This window comes from Corvus hawaiiensis, chromosome 9 (genome assembly GCF_020740725.1).
Source record: "Corvus hawaiiensis isolate bCorHaw1 chromosome 9, bCorHaw1.pri.cur, whole genome shotgun sequence".
Lineage (NCBI taxonomy): Eukaryota > Metazoa > Chordata > Aves > Passeriformes > Corvidae > Corvus > Corvus hawaiiensis.
Window position 1 is genome coordinate 6,931,211 of NC_063221.1, and position 26,369 is coordinate 6,957,579.

The following is a 26,369-nucleotide window of genomic DNA, read 5'->3' on the forward strand; positions in this document are numbered from 1 at the left end:
TGAGACCTTGTTAATGTGTATAAATATCTAAAGGGGAGATGCCAAGATGACAGAGCCAGGCTCTACTGGGATGAGATATATGGGAAGTTCCACCTGAATACAAGGAAGAAGTTTACTGTGCAGTGATCAAGCACTGGAACAAATTGCCCAGAGAGGTCGTGCAGTCATCTTCATGGGAGATATCCCAGACCCACCTGGATACAATGCAGTGCCATGTTCTGGGATGGCCCTGCTTGAGCAGGGAGGTGGGACCCACCTGCTGTGCTCCCTTCCAGTCTGACCCATTATGTGATTCTGTGCAGGGCCAGAAGTTGGATTTAGATGATCCTTGTGGATCTGTTCCAACTCAGGGTATTCTATGATTCTTTGAACTTCTGGCTTTCCTCTTAACATAGGTGTGACCACTTTGCTCATGTGTCCCTGTAAGGTGGCAGTGCCCAGTGCCTGCCCATGGCCCATTGGGTTCCTTAGTCGTTAGAACCTCCAAGGCTGGTGTGATTGCAACATTGCACCTGGAAGAGGAGCAGGTGTTTGGAAGTGGCTGGATAACAATGCCAACTGGAGTGTTTTCATCCAGACAGCATGCCTCCAGGATGACAACCAGTCACAAGGTGCCTCAGCCCACCAAAGGCTCCTGTGGTAGGGGCTCCTCCACTGCCTATGCCCTCTTCCTCTTGCCTGTCCCCTTTGCCACCTTCCCAAAGGTGTTCCCAGGGCCCACAGGTATCCCAAAGGCCAGGGCTCCATCTTCCCAAATATGACAGACAGAGCATGCCTGTGCATCAGACATGCCTGTGAAATTCAGCAAAATTCCTGCTGGGAGCAGCCGACTTTTGAAATCTTCTTGCACGGTTCATATCAATAAAGTTTATTGTTCCTGTGGCACGTGTCCTTTCGGTACCAAGGGCACCCAGGGAAGGGGCAGCATGGAAGGCAGGGGTGTCAGCCAGGCTGCTGTCTATGAGCTTCCAGAATGTGTGCTCTAGGAAACATGGGAGAATTGGGGTGGGAGAGAGCAGGCATCCATGGCTGGGAGGGACCCCACAGATGCTACATTCCAGGAGGAGGCCATCATTCCTGGGGCACAAAAAACCCACCCCTTGTCGTGAAGAGCGTGGCCTCTGACCTGCCCTACCCTCTGGGCCAGCTTTGGGACTACCTTGCCCAGGTGGACACGTCCTGGCTGCTCTACAGGGCCTGGAAAACCATGGGCATCCTGGGCCTGGCTTATATTGCCCTCAGCATCTGGAGAAATGTGCAGAAAAAACAGAGATGGGCAAGCAATCAAAACCAGTCACACAGGAAGGGACGGGTTTGTGGGGTGCAGGTAAGGCCTGGCCCTATCATTTCCAGGGATGAGGACAGACTGCTAGGCAAAGTGAACCTTCCTATGTTCCCAGCTGTACAAGACAAGGGCGAAAACCATGGTGATGCTCAGGACCAAAACCAGATGCTTGGGGCCACCAGGCTTTTGCATCACCTTTACCTGCAAGAGTTCCATCACCAGCACTACCAGAGGAAGGCGGCAGAAAGAGTTTGGATGTCCCCTTGAGGAGGGACATGGCTTAGAGCCAAGATAGGAGAAGGGATAAAGCTGGCACCAGCTTCTCTCCCAGCTGAACCATGAGATTTAAAAATCTTTCAAATTCACAGACTGGCTGAGGCTGGAAGGCTCCTGGCAGCTCAGTTTGTCCAAGCCCATGCTCAGGTGGGGTTATCTCAAACCAGTTGCCCATGAACTTCTGCAATTTTAGTATCTCCAAGAAAGAGACTCCACAACACCTCTGAACAAGCTGTGCCAAAGCTCCGTTACTCTCCCAGCAGATGTTTCCTGATGTTCAGGGGGAACCCCTTCTTTTTCAGGTTGTGTCCATGTCCAACCACTGGCTCTGTCTTTTCACCTTCTCTCCTGCTATTTATATACATTAACAAGATTCCCCCTCAGCCTCCTCCAGTCTGAACAATCCCACATCTCTTCATCTTTCCCCACAGGAGAGATGTTCCAATCCCTACATCCTCTTCATGACCCTTCAATGGATTCTCACCTGTAGCTCCTGTACTGGAGAGCCCAGAACTGGACACAGCATTCAGGTATGGCCTCACCCGAGCAGAGGGGAAGGATCACCCTAACCCAACACTTCCCCTAAAGCAGCCCAGGATACCATTAGCCCTCTGCTCTCAGGCTCCTGGACAAGCAGGACCCCCACAGCCTTCTCTGTGCATTGCGGATGTCCCCAGCATGTACTGGCACATGGGATCATTTAACCCCAAGTGCAGGACATTGCAATTCCCTTTGCTGAACATAAAAATGTTTCTGTCAGCCCATTTCTCCATCATGCAGATCTTCAGTGAAGATGTCAGAGGGGCCGGACCTAGTCACACAAGTGACTGATCTTCAACCAGACCTCATACCACCGATCACCACACTCTGGAACCAGTCATTCAGCCAGTTTTCCATCTACCTCTGGTTTTATCCAGCCCATACATCAACACCATGAGGAACATTACAGGAGATCCTATCAAATGCCTGACTCATGCCAGGGTAGACAACATGCCCTGCTCTTCCCTCACCTACCAAGCCACTCATTTCTTCACAGGGTTATCAGGTCGTTTAAGCCTGACTTTCTCTTTGTGCATCCATGCTGACATCAAGTGTTTTGCCACAAACTGATTTAGCCCTTTGCTAAAAGCAGTCCCCCCGCCTTGCCTGACACCCCCCTGGTGCTAATGCCACCCTGCCTATGAGGTCTTTTGATGAAACCCACTTGACTGTCATTTATTCAAGATACTTACCAGCAAGGGCTGAACTTCTCCACCTCTGCTGTTTTGAGAGCAGAGGGGTTTCACAACAGCACCCCAAGCAACATGTGCATCAGGACTTGCTAAGAGTGGGTGTGAAAGTTTGATGTCTCGAGACGTTTTGGGGTGCATGTGTGTGGGAGAAGGGGCAGGTCAGGCCTTGCCCTGGTGAGGTAATGCCTTGCCGTGCACATCCCCCATCCCTAGTCTGTACCCCAGCCCTGCAGTGCCTGCCAATCCCTGGCACACCAGAGGCAATGCTCCACACCTGCCCCCTGGAGCCCCTAACCCTGGAGCTCCCAAGTGGCCAAATGACTGGAAAACCCACCTGGGGCAAAGGCCCAGGAAGGCTAAGGAGCCTGAACTTGAGCTGAACTCGAGGTGAGCACAGGTCTTGACCCTACCTCCTCTTGGAGAATCTATCAGATCAAACACCCTGGAACCCAGGGTGTGGGTAACTGTATGTGTCCTTTTCTATATCTTTTCTTTCTTTCTTCTTCCTACAATTCCCTCTTGGAATTCATGAATAACTTGAAATGAAATGAGCTTAAAGTTTGCAAAGTTGAATGGGCCAATTCAATGCTCTGGTAAGTGTTTTATGTTGACTGAGTGCTGCTCTAAACCTTTTGCCTAAGTTCTTTGATCTTCTAAATTGGCCAGTAAGGTCTTTTTGGTTGTTTTGACCTCTCAAGATTTTCTTGTCAGTATTTCTCCTGCGCATCTAATGCAGAGCACACAAACAACCAACAGCCCTTTTAAAAGCCTCGTCAAGTGAGTTTTTTGGGCCTTACAGTGGGGGAGATCAGCCAAAAGCCAGAGCTGCTGCCTCCTTCCTCACCAAAGCACTGATCTGTGCCAGCAGCTTTGCTCCAGGTCTGGCTTAGACTTGCAAAACTAAGTCAAGATTGGCCAAGTCTGCTTCCATCCTGGGACTGCAATCAGCACCATGCAGCACCAAACAGGAGACAACACCAGCATCCATTTATTCTGTCTTTATTCACCAGGGAGAGGAGGTCAATATTTTATCTTGTCTTCTGCATAAGCTCTGAGAAGCCTCACCAGTTCTGCAGGGCTTTGGTCCCTCTTACCTACACAGAATTAGGCAGTGCCAGCCCTTGGTCATGGCAAAGCCGACATGCCTGGAGGAATGCTGGCAGACAGGGAGGGGGATAAAAGACTGCCTCATCACAGAGCAAGAAGGAATGAGTCTGTCCCAGCAGCAGTCACTGCGGGGAGGTGTATCCTTTCTTGCTCTCTCAAAGACGAAAGCTTGTCCCAGCTTACATCAGACTGGAGAGCAATGGAGCATGGTCCGTTAAACCCTTAACCACAGAGCAAAACCAATGCTCTGGAAAGACTGGAAAAACCATGAGGGAGCAAGGCTAAGGGTCCCTGCTCCAGGCTTTGTGGGATGTCTGTGAAATTTTGGGTTTGGGAGTGCAAGTCAGTCTTAGCAGCACTGGTCAAAGGATCTTTCCTAGCTACCATCCCACCAAACCCCCTCCCACTGGCTCCCACCAAGCTCCTGCCCCAGCCAAACTGCCCCACCCTGCAGGGAGCCTCTCCGGGCATCCCTAACACCACCAGGCATCTCTGGACACAGCTGTTGTAGCACTACCAGGTATGGGGAGACTAAGTCTCACCCTAGGCAAGGAAGAGCACTGCCTGGCCAGCCCTTGGGACACTGTCCTCCTCCAGGACAGTGAAAGGGACACAGGACAGGCAAGAGCATGCTCTGAAAACAGGGAGCAGAGGACTGCTGGGCACCCAGTTTCACACTACCCAGATGGGACCTGTGGATGTCCCACATGGGGATGTGAGGCAGCCCAGGGACCACTCACTACGGAGCCCTTCAGACAGGCAGCTCAGCAGCTGCCTTTTATCAGCCACTGCCCCTTTCTTTTAGAAGAGGCTGGTTCTCCTGTAACCATACCTCATCCCAAAATCCCGCATACAAGAGCAAAACCAATCCAAGTGAGGAATGAGACACACCTCTGACCTGCAAGCCAACCTCCAGGCAGGTCAGCCCAGGGTCAACTAACAGTGCCACCAGACATGGCCACCAAGCTCCAGAGGGGCTAAAGGTATCCATCCGTGTGCTGCCCCCACACAAGCCAGGCATTGAGACTGCTAAAAAGGCCGTGTTTACATGGCCACATACCCAGCACCACCTTCCAGGTCCTCACTGGAGGGTGTGACGGCAGCCCCACACCTGTGGTGGGAAGGAGTGTCAGGCACAGAATGGCATGCTGTTTAAAGGCTGAGACCTGGAGCTGCAGAGAGTCAGGGGGAGATACTCCACATCATTCTCCCAGCTGCCAGAGGCATTGTGCAGCACCTGCCAGCCAAAACCAGGCTGCTCAGACCTGAAAACAATGGCAGGAAGAGACAATCCCAGCCCAGGTGTAACACTCAGCCCACACTCAAGCTGCCACTGCCCTTCCCCAGGATGGACACCACAGTGATACTAAAGCAGCTGTTGAATGCTCTTCCTTCTTTACCACCTTTGAGGTGAAGATCCTCACACCATCACCTCTCAGGACCCCCTTTCCCAGTCCCTCCCAGCAATACTGAGCCTGGCAAATACCTTACGGCAAGTAATTTTACGTTATTCTGCATTTACACAAAAATAGAGCAATTCTATATTTATAGAGATTTATAGCCAGTTCCATGCTGGAGGAGTTATTGAGCAAGGCCGGGAGCTGAGGGTAGTCCAGGCTCCTGAGCAACTGGCTGCTTCTCATTCGGCAATTCGAACATACAAAATTAAAGGCATTCGTCTCCATCTGGTTTCTTAAATAGATAAGGGGGGAATGAGTGGACAGTATGTACAGAGGGGCCGTGGCAGTGCCCAGCGGCCTGGCCGTGGCCTCACGCCTCTGCCTGGGTCAGTGGGGCCGGCTGCTGGACTCTGAGGGCTGTCGCTGGCGCGGGGGAGTGTAGCCATTCAGGTACCCGTTGCTCTGGCGTTTGCTGAGTCCTCCGTTAAGAATGTCCTGGATGTGCTGCACTATCAGGTTTATGGCCACTGTGAGTAGAAGGGGGAGAGACGATGTTAGGATCACTGCAAATCAACCAGAGTCAAGGCAGAGCTGGTGCCCCTGCTGTCCCTCCCACTGGTCTCCCTTCCTATCCCAATCTTGCTGGAAGCAGTTGCCCCCCTGGGACCTGATCCCTCTACCCCTCAAGCCAGTATGGTGAGGCTGACTGCAGCCAGGTGGAGACCTGGCTGTCCCAGTTGCACAATCCCTTTTGTGTGGGATGAACCAAGAGTTTGCCTGGAGGCAGTGCACATAGATGGGCTCTCAGGCCAACAGATCAGAGGAACACAAACTCCTAGTCACTAATGCTCCAAGCAGGACCAAAGGGAACAGGCCCATCTTAGCACACCTGTGGTAACAGCCCTCTCTCGGGTGGCAGTGGCCTGAGTCCCCTCTGTGGCAGGTCCTGCTACCTCCAACCTAACTCTACTGCGACAGCTGGCTGCCCAAAGCTGGCTGCCAGGTCAGAACAGCAGGGTCTGGGTCCTTACCTTCATTATCTGCTCCTCTGGGAATGATCACATCAGCATATTTTTTGGTCTGGAAGGAGAGAGAGCACTGTGTTACAGGGAAAGTGGAGATACACCAGGCTGGGGCATTGTCCCTGCTCCCTGGGCCAGGTCCTTGCCCTCCCCTTGCCAAACCCAAACCCACTAGGAGGTATGTCATTGCTGATAATACATTTTGGGTGGTCTTATTTGTGTTCTGCTCCATGTTTCAAGGGCCATGCTTCGTGTCCTGATTCCATTTTCATGAGCTCATACAGAAGCCAGTAAGAGGCACCCAAACAAAACCTGCAATTAAGAACCCTCATAATCACAAGACTCCAGCAGCTGATGCTCTTGGGAAAACCCTTCCTCCTGAATCCATCCAGACTTGCTACAACAGCACGAGTTGGTGCGCCTAAGCGCAGCCACAAAATCTACCTGGGAAGAGGGGAGAACTCCCTACCATATCACTTGCAAAGAAGATGTGATTCAGGACACCAGTCCTGTCCTAGTTTCACCTGTAGGTGCCAGTCTCAGTTTCCTCCCCATTTGTGTCAATTTTACAGCTGACAGCCAAGCTCCACCAAGCCAGATGCGGTGATGGATGTCACATGACACCTCCAAGGGCTTCCAGACATATCAAAAATCACCAGGATATGCCAGACCATTTCAGTACTGGACCACTTGGCCCAGAGCTGCTTTAGGAGTCAAATAACAGCAACAGTGGGTGCTGAGCCTGCAGTTGCTCTGCAGCAGAGCCAACCACCAGGTTGGAAGCGAGAGCAGACCATTGCAAAGCTGTGGATAGAAACAAGGCAGTTTTGTGCCCTCCTTGTTTCACACTTCATTCTCCTACAGACTCTTCATCAGAAGAGCCTGATGCAGCGTCTGCTGCTTTGAAAAACTGGATTTATCTTGCTAGGAATTTGCAAGAAGAGGAGCCTTGCAAGCTGGGCCTGCCTCTCAGGAAAAGCCTTTCTGGACTTAGGAATTGGTCCCCAGGGCCACAATTTAGTGAGACTGAAAAAAGGGAGCCATGCAAAAGCCAGGAAAATATCTTGTAGCACAGAATCAATCCCTCTTAAGGAAAAGGTCAGAGCTGACCAGATAGACCAGCATAGGAATTCTCCTAAGGTGGGAGGCACAGTTTCACTCCTACCTGTGGTGCTGGCCAGCAGTTCCCAGGTTTCAGGACTCTGCTGGTTCACTTCCTCCAGAATAAAAAAAATTCCTCGTGTGACTACCACATCTGCTTGAAAAGCCTTGAGAACCAAGGCACAGGCTCCTCTCCATGAGAGCCAGGAAAGGTGTACAATGGCTGATCCTGCAAACGTGCTATTTCCATGCACATCTGCAAGACTGCAGTAGATTCCCACATACACAGCCCCTGTCTGCCAGGGAGCCTTGCCTCTGTTACCAGCTCCTGAAGGAACTTCCTTTCTCCAGGCAGGCCTTTCTCCACCCTGGCCAATCACCAGCCACGAAATACAACCTGCAAGGCCACATCCCACTCCACAGAGAGAAGGAAGAAGCTTCCTTGTTCTCCCAGGCATGAAGCCAGCAGCACTGCAGGGTGAAAAGGACAGGCAGGACAGCCCAAAAGGCAGACACAGCAAACACTGCCTGGGAGCAGCCACCTCCCATTCCCCAGCTTAATACAGCCAAGGATCTTCCCTCCCAGGCTGAGCTGCCCAGTGGTTTGTCAGCCCCTGCACAGGGAGGGATTTCTCTGGCCATGCTGCCTTCCAGAAGGGAAGGATGATCTCACCAGGAAGGCAGTGGCTGTATAAATAGTCCCCATCACATTCTGCCCCGGCCAGCACTGGCACCCCTGCCTTGGCCAGAGCCTGCAGGGAGGGAGAAGGGCACCAAAGCTCTGGGCATCTGAGCTCTGGGCACAAAGCGCTCCTCTCTGAGGAGACGAGGCACTTTCAGCACTCACATAGGTGTCACTCCTCTGACTTACCGGCAAGCAGAACTCCTCGAAGGCGGGCTTGACGAAGGTGATGTACTGAGATAGGATCTGCTCCAGGTCCCGGCCTCGCTCACTGATGTCTCGTAGCACTGACGGGAAGATGTAAGGCACAGTCAGGAGCTGAGGCACAAATCTCTTCACCCCCTTTCCCTTCAGTACAGCCTTTGGCCAGTCACCCAGATATTCTGTCTGAGATTGCCATTCCTGGAAGCTGCTGCCCGTATGTCCGAGCACATCCCAGCCCAGTGTATGCTTTTAACCTGCTTCCAAGTTTTTGTGGGAGCCAAGAGCTGGCTGACCTGACCAAAGGCTTTTCTTGGCCTCCCACCCTTCTCAGCTCTGCATGCGCATTCCAGCTGTAACCAGTGCCAGCTCAGTCCTGAGTGTTCCCAGCCTCAGCCTTTGCCTCTCTCCTGTCACTTTGTCCTGCCTGACTGGGTATTCTCTCAGTCATCCCAGTGCAGAGGTGCCCAAAGAATAGAAAAGCAGTGGGGTTCACCCACACACACACATTAAGGCACAGTTTAACTCAGGTCTGTAGAGGTGAGGAGAGTAAAACCCACCCACCTGCACAGCTCTGCCAGGCTCCTTGTGCTGTCCCCAGCCGAGCAGGTGAACCAGAGGCTGATGGGGTGCTTGGGGCAGGTCAGCTCAGGAGGAAGCCTGGAGGCAGGAGAGCAAACTGGCCTCCTGCTTGTCCTGTCACTCAGGCCTTTCACCCTGTTTGCATAAGTTATTTGGGCTAGTGCCATCTCCAGTCTGAAGCCACTTCAGTGCGGACAAGTGCCCCAGTTCGGCAGGAATTCAATCCGTGGGGAAGAGCCAAAATAGCCCTGCGGCTGAGCAGATGGCTCTCGGCTGTTCCCAAGGGGCTGCTGGCTTTTCCCCAGCATGTAAGTACCTGCCACTGGGTTTGGAGTGAGCCTTCCCCCATGTCCCAGGCAGAGCCAAGGCATGGCACTACCAGCCTGCGTGACCTGCTCAGCAGCCACTGCCCGTGTGCTCTTGGGGCCAGGACACTGCTGGTCTGGCACTGTCCCCATGGCTCTGTTTGCCCTCGGCCAGCAGCTTCACAGCATGGCCTTTCACAGCCCTGCATGGGGGAAGTGATGGGGGAAAAGGGCTGGCAGCAGGATGGGTGCCAGCTCCAGGAACCAGGCTGCTCTAGCCAGCTTCTCCAGAGAGCAGGAGTGAGCCCCAGCTCAAACAATACAGAAAAAGAGGCAAGAAAACTAAAACACTTTTGTTTCCCAAGTCCCACACCTTATTTGTTGGCCACTTCAGGGTGCAGGAGGCCTGTGAGCTGTGCGGGGGCTAGGTTTGACAGGGCAAAGCTCTCCTGCCTCTTCCCAGGGCACACCACAGCAGCACAATCACCCCCCACACAAACACAAGTCAAACACCTGCTGTCTTGTACCTGCCCCCAAAGCAGCAGGTCCCAACAGCCCAGGCTAAGACTGCACACCCTATCCAGAGGGATTGCTTACAGGGCAGGCAAATATCCCAAGGACAGATCGGTACCCCTTTGAAGCCAGCGGGTCCAGACTCAAACTGGACCCAAAACATGCATGTGACACTGGACCTGGTCTCTGTTTTAGGGAAACCAGCCAAGGACAGGGCAGCAAGGGACCTTAGCCAGAATCAGGTCCCTGATCCCCATGGATGCCTGTTTGAGGTACCTGGCAGACCTTGCCCCTTGCACTCTGCTAGCACAATTTCTGGGGAGAGGTGCTGAGATGGGTACAGTGTGAGTTGCACATACTGAACCCCAGCACTACTGATTAACTCAGCTGTCAGCTGCATTTCCAGGAACCTCATCTCCTGCTGCTGCCTAGCTGAAAACCCAATTGGTGCCACCCTTTAGGACTTCGTCTATGGAAAGATGACTCAGGGCCACATCACAATGCAAGATCCCAACTTTTAATAAGAGCTGCCTCCAGCTATGCTCCAGGGACATTATTATACCTTTGGCACCTCATACACAGGCTCTGCTTTCCCAGAAAGGACAGGCAGACATACAGTAAACACATTTGGTGCTCCAGTGGTCCTACCAACTGCTGATGGCAGGGAAATGGCCAGATTCCTATCAGCAGAACAATGAGCTGCAGTTACTAGGGGACAACAGCACAGCAATCAGCAAAGCTGCCCTTTTGCAAGTGATTGATGGTGGGTGGGAGAAGTACAAGCCTTACAAGAAGCAGTGTGAGTGAGCAGTGGGGTGAGCAGTGACCCAAAAACTCCACCCTCCTCACCTGCTTCTCCTGTCCAGAATGACCACCAGAACAGATGGAGTCCAAAGTCAGGGATTAAATTAATTCAGTGGACACTTGGAGGATGTGTTGCTGGGGTGGTCCATAAAATAGGGGCTTGATATATGTGTGTTACACCAAAGCATGGGAAGAGGAGTGGTGGGTAATGAGAATGTACTGGATAGTGTGGGACCTGAGCATCATTTAAGTGGTTTGGAATAAGGGGTGGAGAATGTGCTGGATTTGGTTGGGAGTTTATTAATAGAGTTAATTTTCTTCACAGTGGCTGGTATGGGGCTGTGTTTTGGAGTTGTGCTAAAAACAGCATTGATAACACAGGGATGTTTTTGTTATTGCTGAGCAGTGCTTCCACAGATCCAAGGCCTTTGCTGCTCCTCACCCCACCCCACCAGTGGGGGGAGGGGACACAGCTGGGACAGCTGACCCCAACTGACCCAAGGGATGTTCCATACCATATACATGATATAAAGCTGGGGGAAGAAGGAGGAAGGCAAGACATTCAAAGTGAATGAACCATTACACACGATGGAGCCCTGCTTTCCTGGGGATGGCTGAACACCTGCCTGCCCATGGGAAGTGGTGAAAAATTCCTCATTTTGCTTGGCTTGTGCTTCTGCTTTACTTATTAAACTGTCTTTGTCTCAACCCACAAGTTTTCTCACTCTTACCCTTCTGATTCTCTCCCACCAGGGGAGGTTGAACAAGGAGCTGCATGGGGCTGAGTTGCTGGCTGGGGTCACACCATGACAGTGTCCTACCCTGTGGCCAGGTGTGGCCCCGAGCTCTTGCACAGCACAGTTTAAGGGATTAGGGCTCACATTTTGGGATCCTGCAAGTGCATATCTGTGACCTGCTAATACATCTCCCTGCAATGACTGTGCTGTCACCTCCCTGGATGAGTCATGCAAGAACAGTAGGTAGGGTCAAGAGGAATTCGTAAAAAGGAGATGTTAATCAGTGCTGATGACATCCCAGCAGCTGAGGAGGCTCTGGATGTGTCTGACAGCAGGAGCACAGGCAAGACCAGCTCCACTGCAGAGTGGAACAGTCCCATGCACACAACGGTCCCAGACTGAAGCACTGAGACGCACTCCCCTCGTCACAGCACAGAGCTCTGGAAGGAACTGCTCCTCTAAGTCATCTTCTGCATCCCCAGGCACCCTCTGGAGCCTGTCAGAGCCAGGCAGGAGTAGGAATAGTTCAGACAGAAGTGAATTCTGCCCCAAGAGTCCCCAAATGGTTTTTTAGTCACCCAGGAGGTGCTATATCAGTGACCCCACTCTTTGAAATGAAGGTCATCTCAAGTCATGCAGGCCATGCAAAGTGGATGTCCCTCCCATGTCAGCTGGCAACCCACAGCCAAGCCAGCAGGACACGGGGAGTCCTAGAGGGATACTCTAGTTTCTAGGGCTCTTTGCCCCCAAACCATCACCCCAGCACCAGCTGCCACATAAAGGCTCCACACTGGGTTGCACAAACATACAGCCAGACCTCCCATCTACACCACCCACGGTGGACACCATGGCCCAAATGCCATCCTCGGAGCACATCCAGACCCCAGGTGCTGCATGGATCTATCAGGCACTGCCTCCTGACTGAACCGTCCAGATGCTTTGCCCTGCCCACGGCACCCTTCCCTGCTGGCATCTGCTGACTCGCAGCAGCTGCTGCTCAGCTGCTGGCACTGGGCTGGTGCCACGGAGCCACACAAGGACACGGCATGCTCAGTAGTCACACTGCTGCGTACATCAAAGGAGGAATCCCAGCCAAGGCAGCAAAAATCCCACTGAATCCCAAGAGAAACAGAGCCAGGTGCTCTCCCACTGCCACAAGCTGCCCTAGTGACACTGCACTGCAGAGGAAAAGCTCTCCAGCTCTTCACAGCTTTGTGCCAACTCCAGTTCTGCCCTGGTCACCGTCACCTGCCTCTGTGACCACCCGCCCAGATCAGTTAAGGGGTATTTCTGTCCCTGCCTCACCTCTGCGGGACAGTCGGGTGTCTGCGTCCGTGTCCACGAAGAGCTTCATGCGGAAGAGATCCCGCACCTCCTGGCTGTAGAAGGCCAGAATGCCTTCGAAGAGTACCACGTCAGCTGGGTACACGGTCACCGTCTCCTCTTTCCTGGCAGGGGGAAGCACAGTCAAAATGGGTTGGGGGAAGGTGGGGAACAAAAGAGAGGTGAGGGGAAACAGCAGTGCTCCTAAGCACTGCTCCAACCCTGGGACACCACTGCTGCACCAGGGGGGTGACCAAGGAGAGGGCAGACCTACCCCACCACTGTGAAGGGAATCCAAGGCATACGTACGCTTCCTGGAAGGATAAACAGCAAAGCCGGAAGCACACTAGTCCTTCTCCCCCTACCTCGGCCAGCTGCTGCTGCTCACAAGTGTTATGTGCCAAGCCAGAAAGCCCAGCAAAGCCTATGCACAGCAACCTGTACAGCCAGCTCTGCTTCCCTGGGAACCAGGCAACACTTCCCTGACAGCATAGTGCTTTTGTGGGAAACAGAGCAGAGCCACACCATCCACAATCAACACAGGCATGCAAAAACAAGCTGAACACATGCAAGGGGAGTGTTACAGGAGCAAGAACTGTTGTCCTCCCCCTTTCCTGGCTGGGTGTTTGAGGCTGGAGTACTTGTTAAAGCTGCAAACACTGAGTTTATGAGGAGAGAAGGCATGGATGGGGGAAGAGAAGGGGGGTCGTAACACCACTGTGCTGATGCCTGGATGTTGCTGGATGTCAGTGCATGGCTACGCAGCTTTCCAGACCCTTAGCCTGTGCCTGTATCTGCCTGGGATGCCCTAACCCAGGGGCTGGAGGAGTTAGGATGGAAACTTTGTGCCGGCAGGTTAGGCACCCAAGCAGAGGGCAGGAGTTTGGGGAGGGCAGGGCTGTGTGTGATGCCACAGGGCATCAGCAGAGGCATGGCAAGGCAGGAGCGGCTGTTAGACCTGGAGTGGGAGACAAAGTCATAGACAGGAATCTGGACCGTCTTCCCTTCTGTGATCTCTTTGAGTGTTTTCACGATCAGCTCGTTGTCAAAGGCATCTGAGGAGAGAGGAAATGTTACCCGAGGCAGCTTTGCAACCTCTTCCACCCACCAGATGCTGAGCTTCACCCAAGCCAGAGTCATGGGCACCTCGCACTGGGGAAAGACAGCACAGACTTTGGAGGAAAGCCCTGCACCTCCCCAGGGATGAGGCAAGGCCCAGCTCTCCTGGAGCCACAGGGCTCCATGGCTCTGCAGCAGCCTGGGATGTGACCTGCAGAGATCAATACTGTCCTTGTACAGCAGTGCTGATAGCCCAGGCACAGGAAGGCATCTCCTCCAGGGCTCCAGCCCTTGGAGAGACTGGAGCAGTGTTCCAGCACTGACCTGCCAGACAGAGAAGGCTCTGTTTGCTCAGTGCTCACTGCCTCTGGCCATTGTCCTCATGGGGATGAAGGGACAGCAGCTCTGGAATTTCCCCATCAAGCCTGGAGATGGTTCAAAGAGCCCCTGTTGTAGTAACAGGGCAGGGTCTCCTTGGTGGAAGGCTTTGCAGAGCAGCTGCACAGCTGGTTCCCTCCTTGAAGGAGGAACACAAAGCTGCTGGCTCCAGGGACTCTGCCAGGCCAGATCTCTCTGGGCCTCAGCTGCACCAAAAACCAATTCGTTCCTTTGCAGCTTGCTCTAGTGAAGGGTGTTGGAGCAAGATGACTTTTAACGTTCCTTCTAACACAAACTATTTGATGATTCTATGAAAACTGTGTTCAAACTGGGGGATGTTTTTGCAGGAAGAGGAGGGTCTTAAGGAGTTTGAGGGTTTATAACTTGCTCTTTCTCATTCCAGACACTCCACCCCATTTCTTTCCCAAGAGAGATGGGGGGGACACAGGTGGTCCACCCTGCCAGGGATGCATCCAGCTCCACAAGAGCTTAAGTAAGCCACCCACTCCTGTCCCATGTGGACTCAGAGCCCCAGTGTCCACGCAGGCTCTTTGCTGCTGGAGCTGGGGATCCCACTCCAGCCCTCTCCCCACAGTGCATGGCAGCCCCAGTGCTGTTCTCCATTCACCTGGGTGGTCAAAATTGAACTGGCCTTTGAGTGCTTTGGATTTCTGCTCTGAGGTGAGCACCCGGTAGAAGCTGTCTTGGCTCACGATCACCACCTGCTTCTGTCGATAGTCCACCTCGTTCTGGCCCAGCAGCTGGACAATCTTGGAGCACACTGATGACTGGGAAAGGAATAGCAAAGGAGGCACATCAGCAGCAAGTTACATCTAAGTGGCACAGGGAGGATGTCCCCAGGTAACATCCACTCCTGCTTGCTGGACCTCTAGCCAAGAGTCTGTGGTTTTCCCAAAGGCACAGCCCAAAGCCACTGAGGGAAAAGTGCTCCAGAGGCATCCCCATGGTACCCTTTAGTGTGACAGCTGCACCAAATTTGCTGCCTGCCACCCTCTCCTCTGCTCCTATAGCCTGCCCACAGTTCCTATTCTAGGCAGAAGTGGCAGCAGAAAAACAGTTGGCTCCTGCCTGGGTTCAGCCACATGCCCAGGGGCCCCAGGCACTCCATCCAGCCTGCCAGGCAGCTCCCTGTGGAGCAGAGCTGCATGGGGCACTAGAGCTGAGCCTTCCCCCTGAGAAAGCAGCCTTGGTTCCCCCCGCTCTGGTCCAGTACAGAAACCCCACCACAGCGTGAGAGAGTCCTCAGAGAAGAGCAAACAAAGCCCAGGATGAGAAGACATGAAGAAGAGAGCCTTGGGACTTTATCAGGGATCTCTGCCACAGCTGCCAGGGCTGGGAGGAGCAAGCATATCCTGGTACCTGTTGGCACAGCAAGGCTCAGGGTCAGTGGCTGAGGAGCCACGTGGCCCTGGCTGCTGAATGCTGCTGGCACAGGGACCAGGCACCTCACACTCCACATGGAGCAGGCTGGGAGAGGGTGGCAGGCACCAGCTCTGCTGGCACCGGCTGTGTGGCTGCCATTGCAACATGACCCAGAGCACAGCTTGGGGGACAAATCCCAAAGCCTGCTCCAGTCCCTTCTCCTTAGTCACGGGAGTCCTTGGCTACTGTGCAATGCACTGGTGGTAACTGTACCACTGCCTGGCAGCCAGCACTGCCCCAACCAGTGAGAGCCAAGGCCAGGCCAGCTGGAGAGTGCTCTGCTCCTGCCCCATGGCATCTACTGCTTGGGGCAAAGCAGCTGTTCCTGGTGCCAAAGTGAGCTGCTCTGACTCAAGGGAATCACACTGGCTGCAAATGCCCCGCTGAGCTGCTCCTGGCCCCGGACACCACAAATGCTCTGCTGAGCCCTCTGCCTTGCAAAGAGGGGCATGCTTGCCCCAACCTCCCTACCCCAGCCTACCAGTGGCTCTTTCCATGCTCCCACCTCCTGGATGGCTCAACCATCTGTTCCATACTTGGTTGCCAACCTCCAGCTGCAGAGCTGAAGACAGCACTGGTGAGAGGGAACAGGGAGGGGAATGCATGCCCGGCAGAGGAGGTCAGCCCAGCAGGCAGAGGGCAAGGCTGTTTGCCTGAGAAGCTGGAAGATTTGACAGTATTTCTGTCTCCAGAGACCATCTCTTCCCTCCAGGCCAGGCTGACCTGACTTGGCTGAGACCACTGGGCTGTGAGTCATCCCCAGCCTGGCTGGAGAAGCTCACACACAGCTCTGCTGCAGAGAGAACTGGCTCCAGCTCACCCACAGCACCCTAGGCTGGCCTGGGCACCAATTTAGGTTTTGGGTCAGGGATGGGGTGTCCTGAGCATCCCACCTTCTTCTCCTGCCTCTCCCAGCTGGCAAGTCGTGCTTTCTGAGCCATGCTGGCAGCCCTGCCCTGCAGCAAGGTGCTCCCACCCAGAACAAAGCCCTGCAAGTCCGTTCCAGTCACTTGCCCTTTGGCACATGCAGACAAAGCCAGAGCCCACTCTCCATTTCCTCTGTTCTCCCACTCCCCACATCCTTCTCTGGCCTGCATCAGCCCTACAGCTTATCCAGCTGTATCCCATAAGTTTTGCAAAACCAGGGTGTGTTCAGTGCCTCTCCTCCACTTTTCCTGCCCACTCACTCCCAGACACCACTTTGCCGTGCAGCAACAGGACACAGCACAGCAGGGTTCAGCCTTGGCCACAGCTGCTGAGGACACCAAACTTCCCAGGCCCTTTGCCATTAAGAATAAACCACCTTTCAGCACAGCCACCCAGGCAGGTCCCCAGGTTCCACGTGGATTTGCACCAGAAGCTGCTTTCCCCAGCCCAGGGGAGGGACTCCTTTCCTTTGGATCAGTGAAGCAACCCAGGGATTTGCATTCACTCTCCCCTTGGACGTCAGCATGTGTATTGGCAGTAAAATCATTTGAGAGCATCAGACAAATGGTGCCAGTCTTCCTTATGCACACTAATCCCGGGTCTATGGATTCTGGAAGGTGGAGAAGAGCCTCCACCAGCTCTGAAAATCACCCTCTAGCTCCACACCTCACAATTTGAGACACCTGCTAGTGAAAAAAGCCCAAGGAGAAAGTACCCCAAAGCACAGCTGGAGACAGGAACACGTCCTCCCCTCCAGGTTTCTAGATGAGGAACAGATTGTATCCCAGCTGCATTTGCCATCCAGGGCTCTGGGGCGGATGGCACCTCTTGGAAAAAGCAACCTGGCAGACACTATGGACTCTCCCTTTTCCCTGGTGGGCTCTGGAGAGCTGGCAAAAGTAGTGGAGAAAGACAACCACAAGGACATCCTGCTCTGAGGACCAATCTCAGTTTCAGCATACCATACTGCCTGGGTGAGCAGGGATGTCACCTCCCAGCTCTGGGAAGAGACACACATGTCACCTTGGTCCTGCAGGTGTGGGCCAGGCACTGCTCACATATTATACCTGCATTAAGTGCAGCAGGACATGGGGACAGGGCATGTTCAGCTTGCCTTAGCCCATTCCAGGGCTGTGTTCAGCTTCCCTTAGTAGGGCAGTGAACCTCAGCAAGGTCCAAGAGAAGGTTTTTCCTTTTCCCACTATCATTTGTGATAGAAACAATGTCTCACGAGGGGCAGTCCCTGATGCCAATCTGAACAACTCCTACAGCTGGACAGGCAGTTTTTGCCCTTGGTTGATAAACACCCACTGTCAAGAAGGAAGAAAAACCAGAAAGACAGAGCTTGGAAACTCCCCAACACAATGGGAACAGAAACTCCCAGCCTCAGGAAGTGTCCCCCCAAATAAATGACATATTCCCTGCTTAAACCCTTTTCTCCCAAAGCAGCACAGCATATATGTGTGACTGTGAAAGAGCCACAAATAACTGGAAATTAGCACAGCGAGGTTTTGGGGAGACCACGGATGTCCAGTAAGAGCAAGAACAGAGCATGACTCCAAAGTACTGTGCCTACGTGCACCAGTCAGTCTGGATGCAGGGGACACATGCTGACAACATGCACTTAGCACCCACTTGAAGGGGCAGCCTGGGCTCAGATTCCTTCTTTTGCCAATTCCTAACTGCTTCTCCCAGGGAAGAAGACAATTGTTTCTTCGACAAGAAACCCAGGAGCACAGAGGATGATTTGAGAAAGGTGATGTGATCCCAGTACACAAGCTCTAGGATTTGAGCCCCATTACTAGCTATGCCTTACATGACACAACTCATCTGGAAGAATATGAGAGCTGTGCCAGAGCTCCTTGTCTCTGCTCAGCCTCTTCTCCATATCCACCTAATCCATGCATGCCTTGCCACAAACCAAAGTGAACACTGACGGTGAGCTGCAGCGAACTCCCAGCAACAGAATGCTTTCTCAAGAAAAAGTCTTCCCCTCCTCCAGAACTTGGTTGAAACTAAATATAGCCAGGACCCAGCAGCCTCTGAGCCTCCATGGTTGCCAAGCAGGCCTTTCCCATGGTAGCCACATGGAACTGAAGCAGGACTTTCCAAGCATGCAGGCAGGGAGGGACCCTGGCTCCTGCCATTGGTCATGACTTCCCCCACACTGCAGTGAGGGGAACTCAGCTCCAGGTTGGAGCAAACCCCCGGAGCTGCACTCCCCCAGGCTTTGTGCTTGAGCTACTCCCTGGGAAAGCTGTGCAAACCAACCCACACCTCACAGCTTGTGGAGAGGAAGGTATCAGCACAGTACCACGCAAGCAAGAGGTTATTCCCAAAGAGAAGTGGCTGCAGCTCCCCTTGCAGGACTCCTCCTCTGAACCAAGCACACAAACAGCCAGTGTTCAAGGAAGAAGTACAGCTTTATTCTGCTGGGAAGATGCAGAGGGTACCTGGGGAAAGAAATCCAACATATTTTTCCAAAAGGAGAGAGGTGGTACACAGGGGAAGAAACTCAACAGATGGGTGTTTGGAGGCCTACCCCTGATATTTACTTGGAACATATTAATTACATATTTAAGTCACATTCATTCATAGCCTATAGCCAGCTGCTCAGATATTCTTCAGCAGTTGACTAATTCCCTGACATTATTATGCAGATTATCCCACAATCCCTCTTGAGTAGCTTTGATCAGACAGTGAATTACAACTTCTGATGGGTATTAAGGAGAGAGCTGATGGACAGTGCCACAGTCAACCACCAGGAACCACCACGAGAAGGGGCCAGGCAGGACACGGCAGATGCACAGCAGATGCTTCCAGCCCCAGGTTTGCTGTGGCAGTGCTTCTGCCCCTGGAAGGCAAGGCCTGTCCTGGGCTAGCAGGAACTCCTAAGCCCTGTGCAGGTGGATATGCTAAAACCCACATGCTGAGAGCAGTCTGTCCATCCCCAAGGAACCTGGCACTGCAGAGGGATGTTCAAGTTCCCATTCCAACTGCACGGAGGACCTCCCATTTTCCCAGGGACTCTAGATGAGACACTCAGTAAAAATGACTTAGCCAGATCCAGTGATTCCAGCCCTAAAGAAACACTGAAGCTGTCAGATCCCTCAGGAGAAGGAAAAGGGTTGTGCCAAACAAAAGGAGAGGCACATGCTGGGCTCCAGTGTGGGAAGAGGCACAGCCTCCTGCCACCACAGCAGGCTGCTCGCCCCAAGCCAAGCTGCTGCTCATGAGGACAGTCCTCCCCAACAGAGCAATGCCCTTGGCCCACAACACAACCAGGAACAAGGACAGGCTGCAGCAGTCACATCCCACCTGGGAGAGGAGCCCAGAGGTTATCTCCAGGGACACCACTGCCATAACGCCCTTCCTGCAGGATCTGATTGTGAGCAGGCTTGGCAGGAGCTAGCGATGGCTTTGCATCTGCAGCAGCCTGGTTGGGGTGTCCTCATCATACCTTTGCGGATAAAACAGTCTCCAGTTTTGTGGTCTGACAGGATTTTCTCTCAGATCAAACATAAGGAACAACTGTATTTATTAGTTTAATTTCTCTGCTGTCCTCTATAGCATGCTGCCCTTAAGTCCAGCTTATCTCCTGCAGCACACGAGTTACAGATGTTGGTCTGTTCCTGAAGGTTATGGTAATTATAAAGTACCAGGAAGTGCTTGGACTGGGATGACACACAGAACAGACATCAAACTGGGAAGGGTCCCAGAGCATCTATCAAATGTCTGCCTGTGACTACAGACAGCCAGTTCATGACCCACACCATCCTTTCCAGTCCTAATGGGAGCACATATGTATGGCAACACTGGGACTGGAAATTTACTGTTCTTGAACCAAAAGCCAGGGCCTCCACCCAGAGCATTCCCAGGCAGGTTCACCATCCCTGACTTTCCCTTTGTGAGCCACAGGCCAACCAGTGCAGGAGTGGGATAGCCAGGTTTCTATTGACTCACCCTGGAACACGGTGCATGTGATCAGCAATCCCAGGCTGGAGCATAAACAGGCACACACAGAGGCTCTAAACACAGATTACATGCAGGGAGGAAAACAAACCCTTTAACACAATCCCTCCCAATCCTCTGGTTTTAGGCACAGGATATTTTTCTCGAGCCCATGCTGCAAACTCCACAGCCCAGAGCTGGCTGAGCCCACAGGACTTTGGTAAGCAGGCTCCACAATGAGCACATATTCTATCAGTAACAGGAAACGGCTGACCCATCAAAATGTCCTATGGATCAGTCTGACTGGGGCTGGCACAAAACAACGTTCTACTAGAAAGTTTGACAAGTCTCTAGCACACGTTGACACCAGTGTTGAACAAGTCAGACCTTGTGATGCAGGGCTCCTGCCAGCCATGAATGAACGTCACCAGGAAATGGAGTTGAACTGGCACAGGGCTGCAATTCCTGTTAGTCCCACTTCTGTGGGGGAGACATTCCCAGATCTCCTCTGGGCTTCTTTGCCAGCCATCTAGGTGATGACATTTTGGCAGTGACCCCCAGGCTGCTGTGGGGGACCTCAGCCCTTGCTGTGGTAGACAACAGAGCTCTGTCACAAAAGAAGTTCCACGCAGAGATGGAACTGCTTCATGCGGCTCAGACCATTCCTTTCCTGGGGGCCAGCACTGGCTGTTCCACCCTGGCTGGGCAATTCCAGCCTCAGCCAGCCTTCCCAGTGTTCAAAGTGCCTAGTGGAATAAGTGAAGAGCACACCTGGCTGAACACAGGCTGCAATCTTGGTGCTCTGCAGGCCGGAAGCTCTGAGGCTGTATGTTCAAACAGACATTGGGAACTTGATGTGCTAACTCAAGACCCAAATGATATAACTACAGGGCTGCAGCAGCAACCATATTCAGCTCCCACTATAATTTGAGGGATGAGCAGCCAACCAAAGCAATCAGCCCTTTAAAAATCTGTCTTTTCTTACAAGCTCCTGTTGGAAGGCAGCAATCAGCACTTCACTTCACGTGGGGACAACAATTAATGCTTCAGCCTGAGCTTAAAGAGCTCTCCCCACCCCTGCAGCCACACCAGCACCAGATGCCACCACTACTGCTGGGAGCAAGCTGCTTCAGCACTGCTGGCAGAGCTGCAAGGTCCCAGCAGCTAAGCTGAAGTGAGGACACAGAAGAACTTAAAGGAGGTATCCCAGCAGTTCCCAGCTCATCTCAGCCATCAGTTTGCTGACCTTTCCTCCAGCCCACAGCCTGGCTGCCTGCCTTGTACGCTGCAGAGCCCTTGGTAGTCAGGAATCTCTTGCAGGAGCAAGGGAAGAAGCTGTTAGCGCAAAGGCCATGGGTGTAAGAGGGAAACAAGAACTCTAGCAGAACACTTGAGAACAGATAGGATAAAAAAAAAATGCGACAACCAGCCTTGGGAATCCCTCTGAGGAAATGAGGCAGCTGCAGTCCTCTTCAGGTTTGATACAGGATGGGGGTCTTAATGCCAACTCATCTCCACCCCAGGAAACTGCAGCAACCTTTGCCCAGGCCACACAGTGCTTGGATTTTAGGGGACAGCAAGCTTTTTTGAAGAGCCTGTCGCAGCTGAGCTGACTCAAAACAGCCATCGTGCAGCTTGCACTGCCCTTGCACAGGCTGCAGCACCCCAGACTCCCCAGGACCTCTGTGGCTCCTCAGTTGTGCTCCCAACACAGTCCACATTTCGTTCCAGAGCCAAAACCCAAGAAAGCACTCAGGATTCTACCCCTATTTGAGTGGCCAAAGTTGCTCAAGCCTCTTTTGCTCACTAGGGAAGAGCACTCAGCCTTTGAACTTGAGTTCTCACAGATTTGCCTTTAAGGAACATCAGCCAAAAACGCCCCAGCTCTTTGGGAAGGCCAGCCACTTCCAACAGCAGCTTCCCCTGGGCACCACAGGACACAAGACATAAGTTGTGGCAAGCTGCGAAACACGATCCCATCCTTCCAGAGCCTGACTGTGCTGGTACAGCAAGAGGGATGGAGGGGACTGTGGAGCCTATTATCCCTATGTCAGACCCAAAAGCAGCAGTGGGAGGAGCTGGGGGGGGGGGGGGGCCTTGGAAGGCAAATTCCCTCCATTATCTTTGGGCTGGTGTGCTGCCAAAGGGGTGTGTTGCGACAACAACCCTCAATTGGTGTCAAGGCGAGTCAGATGGATTTGTCACTTTCCCAGTGGGAAAGGTGCCTGCTTTACTTTCCTGCTAGCATTCAGTTTTCACCCAGAGCCAGCACATGGGCACAGTAGCGCCTGGACTAGATTTTGGCTGCAGGCAAGCCCTGAGCTAAGCAAACCACATCAGCCCCACTGCTGCTTTCCGGGAGCGTGCTGTGGCACCCGGCACAGGGCACTGTCACCAGTCAGGTGAGGGACAGCCCCCCACACCCCTGCCTTGCAGCTTCACCAAACCTGAATCTGAGGGGCTGTAGGCACAAGTCCCAGGTCCTTTCTTTCTGTTACTTGGGGTTTTTTGCTAGCGTATTTCTTGCAGCCTTTTCCCACCAACTTTGTAGCGATCTGCTGGAGTCCCTTCAACGAGCAGCATTGCACAGAGGTTTTTCTGCAGCCAGCAGCCACTGGAGGAGGGAAAATCAAAGCTGAGAGACAGGAAAAGCTAGTTAGTACATCTCCCTTGCTAGAAAGGACCATTTTCCTATTTTTTTCCTAAGGTAGCCTGCTGCTCTTAAGCATTTTCACTTTGAAGTTGAGAACCACTGTGGTGTATTGTACTGCAATCACTGCTTTTACCTTGTGGGCCTGAGACAGAGTGTTCAGGGACGTAACAGTTCAGCAGCACCAGACACGATGTTATTGGGACAACTACAGAGAGGCAGACCCACGCATCAGAGAACAGACAAACCCAGCATGTTTGAGTCACCAGGAGCTGTACTGCAAGAACAATCCAGCTTTGGTTCCCACTAGAGAAGATTGCATCCTCTCTCACCATCCCTCTCCTGTTATAGCTGGATTTTTCCCCCTTGCAGCAGCAACAGCAGTCCAAGAATCAATAGGGTACTCAGAGACATGCTTAAAACACTGGGCTGAGGTACAGCAGTTGGGCTATGCCATTCTTCAAGAGAAAAAGGGATCCCCCTCCAAATACAGATCAACCCGGAGACTTAGGGCTCATCCTTCTCCTGTGCCAGCCCACATTCAGTTTCCTTCACAAGAAATATTTCACAGGTATAGCTACTTCCAAATCTATTCATCCTCTCCAAAACGCCTCTTAAAAACACAGGTAGAATGTGCTGCCCTGCATACGAGCGCTGATGAGCTGTGGAGCTGGTTTTACTGCTCTTAAGAAGGAGAAAAAAAAAAAAAAAAAGCAAGCAATTTTCTTTTCCTGTTAAGAAAGAAAGTGACCTAGCGAGGTTAAACAAATACAGACAGACACACTGTATGAAACAACAGAAATAAAACGCTGAAAAGCCGTAAGGCTGCCCTGCGCTGCAGTTTGGGTGTAGCAGCCTGCCGGAAACACCCGCATTGCCCAGGCGGGCGGCTGCCCCGTCCCCACAGCCCTCGCCCCGCTCCGCTCCCACCTGCCCCTGCCAAGGGCCAGCCCCTCCCGCCAGAGCAGCCAGGAGGTCCTGCCGCTGTGAGTCAGCATTTGCTGCAGAATTCCCGCTCCTGCTACCCTAAAGTTGGGCGCAGAAGGGCACCCCCATGCACGACCGACACCATTGTGGGGTGGGGGGGAAATTAAAAAATTGTATTGCCCCCGAGGTGCCTTGCGCGGTGGGCAGCCCCTAGGGTCGGTGCAGGTGAACGGGGACGGGGAAAGCACTGACCACAGCTACGGGAATGATTCTGGAGGGGGGATGCCGCCTCTACCCCAGCCGAGCTAGGGCCACCTTGCTCCGCGCAGCCCCCAGCTCTGCCCGCTGTCCCCCTCTCGCCGGTGACACAGAGGGACACAAGGTCCCGGTCGGAGAGAAGGAGCGAGTAAATCCCACGCCCACCCCGCAGCCCCCTCCACGTGTCCGCGGGGCTCCGGCCGCCGCCCGGGCAGAGGCCTCGGCGGCCGCGCTCCCTCCGCCAGGTCATTCTTCCCCGCGCAGCCAGCGAGCCCGCCCGGCTCCATCCCCGGCCCCGGCTCCATTCGCAGCCCCAGCGCCCACCCCGAGCCCGCGGCCCGGCCGCAGAGCGGCGCACGTGGCGGGGCGGCCGCTCGGACCCGCCGCGCTGCCATGTGGCCGCCGCGCCCGGCGTGGGGGGAACCGCACCACAGAGCTTCCCCGGCCCCGGCGAGGCTTCCCCGCCGACCCTCCGCACCTTGCCGCTGGCCGTGCCGCCGCTAACGCCGATGAGGAAAGGCTCCCCGCCGCTGGGCTGCCCCTGCTCCTCCAGCCGCTGCTCACTGTCCCCCGCCATCCTCCGCTGCTCGCCGCCGCGCCTCCTCCGCCTTCACTCGCAGTGCGGGGCTGGATTTATCTGATGAGTCAAGGGCCTTCCTCCCCGCCTGGTTCACATCCCCGGCGCTGCGGCTCCTTGCCAGGTGCTGCCGCAGTTGCACATGCTCCGGCCCAGCCCGCCGGCGGGCGGCACTGCGTCCACACGGGCCCGCACCGCGCCGCCGCCCTCCCGCCCGCCCGCGGACAAAGGCGCTGCGGTCGCGCCGTGCGCCGGACCCTGCTGCGTCCCCTCACCGGCTCCCTTCGCCTCTGACCACTCCGCTTCATCCCACAGAGCGCTGGGACTACACCACGGTAGCCCCCGGAAGAACCTCCATTATTTGTCTCCCACGCTGGCCAAGAAGGCCAAGGGCACCCTGGCTTAGATCAGCAATAGTGTGGCCAGCAGGACCAGGACAGTGACCGTCCCCGTGTACTGGACACTGGTGAGGCCACACCTCGAAAACAGGATTCAGTTTTGGGCCCCTCACGACAAGAAAGACATTGAGGGGCTGGAGCATATGCAGAGAAGGACCACGGAGCTGGGAAAGGGTCTGGAGCACAAGGCTGGGGGGGGCTCAGCCTGGAGAAAAGGAGGCTCAGGGGGAGCTTTATTACTCTCTACATCTGAAAGGAGGTTGTCGCTGGCTGGGGGTCGGCCTTTTTCCCCCATGTAACAAGAGATAGGACAAAAGGAAATATCCTCGACTTATTCCAAGGTTTGGGTGGGTAGATTGGATATTAGGAAAAATTTCTTCACCCAAAGGGTGGTCAGGCATTGGAACAGACTACCCAGGGAAATGGTCAAATCACCATTCCTGGAAATGTTCAAGAACCATGCAGATGTGGCACTTGAGGACACTGTTTCTTGGTGAACAGTGCTGGGTTAATGGTTGGACTTGGTGATCTTTCCCAACCATAATGATTCTGTGAATCTCCCACCCCACCTGGGCCCTGGTCCTGTGAGCACTCATAAATTATTATTAATGACCCAAATCCAGGAATACAAATTATGCTTATATCTTTAGCAAGTGGGACCTGTCTGGGAAGATCTGTGAGTGCTCTGGAGGCCAGGATTCAAAGTCAAAATGACCTCAATAAAATGAAAAAAGGATTGGCATGTAGGGTGCAAGTCCATGCAGACAAACGTGATAATGATCTGTGGCAATGTGAGATAGGAGCCTGCTGGCTAGCCAGGCCTTTTACAGATAAAGATCTGGAGTAGAGTGGATTAAAGAGTCAATTCACAGTGCTGCTGTGAAAAAGGCAAACATCCCATTGGGTGGATGGATACATCCACAGGTATTGTGTTTTGAGAAAGGTGAGGCCTGGTGGAGAGACTCCAGTGGGGACTCTGGAACAGCCTGGTCTGGCTTTGTAGAAGGACTGCAGCAACCTTCTGTGATTAGTCTGGAGAAGGTCTCTGCTGGGCTGTAAGGCTGTGGGGACACAATAACCATTTCCAAATACATAAGAGGCTGCCTCAAACAGGAAGGGAATAAATTTCTTTTACAGATAGGGATTAAAACAAAATGTTGCCAGCTCAACACTGTAACAAGGGCAATTCAGGGACATTTTCTAGGGGTAAAAAGGGTTAAATCATAGAAAA

General features: G+C 53.4%; 1 protein-coding gene across 1 annotated transcript; it reads right to left on the bottom strand.

Moving 5' to 3' along the window:
* Window positions 1-3,776: 3,776 nt before the first annotated feature.
* UCK2 (uridine-cytidine kinase 2) lies at window positions 3,777-24,925 on the bottom strand. The gene is made up of 7 exons (XM_048312836.1): window positions 24,642-24,925; window positions 14,636-14,795; window positions 13,529-13,625; window positions 12,553-12,695; window positions 8,295-8,392; window positions 6,332-6,380; window positions 3,777-5,827 (listed from the first exon to the last, which is right to left on the bottom strand). The coding sequence occupies exons 1-7, from the start codon at window positions 24,738-24,740 to the stop codon at window positions 5,688-5,690; spliced, it is 786 nt and encodes a 261-aa protein (XP_048168793.1). The 5' UTR covers window positions 24,741-24,925; the 3' UTR covers window positions 3,777-5,687.
* Window positions 24,926-26,369: the final 1,444 nt, after the last annotated feature.

Excerpts from the sequence above, each read along its gene's own strand:
- UCK2 (XM_048312836.1), bottom strand. The coding sequence starts at position 24,740 with ATGGCGGGGGACAGTGAGCAGCGGCTGGAGGAGCAGGGGCAGCCCAGC. Across the intron at positions 14,796-24,641 it reads GCGGCACGGCCAGCGGCAAG|TCATCAGTGTGCTCCAAGAT; the intron begins GTGCGGAGGGTC and ends TTCCTTTCCCAG. Across the intron at positions 12,696-13,528 it reads GACTTTGTCTCCCACTCCAG|GAAAGAGGAGACGGTGACCG; the intron begins GTCTAACAGCCG and ends TCCCCCTGCCAG.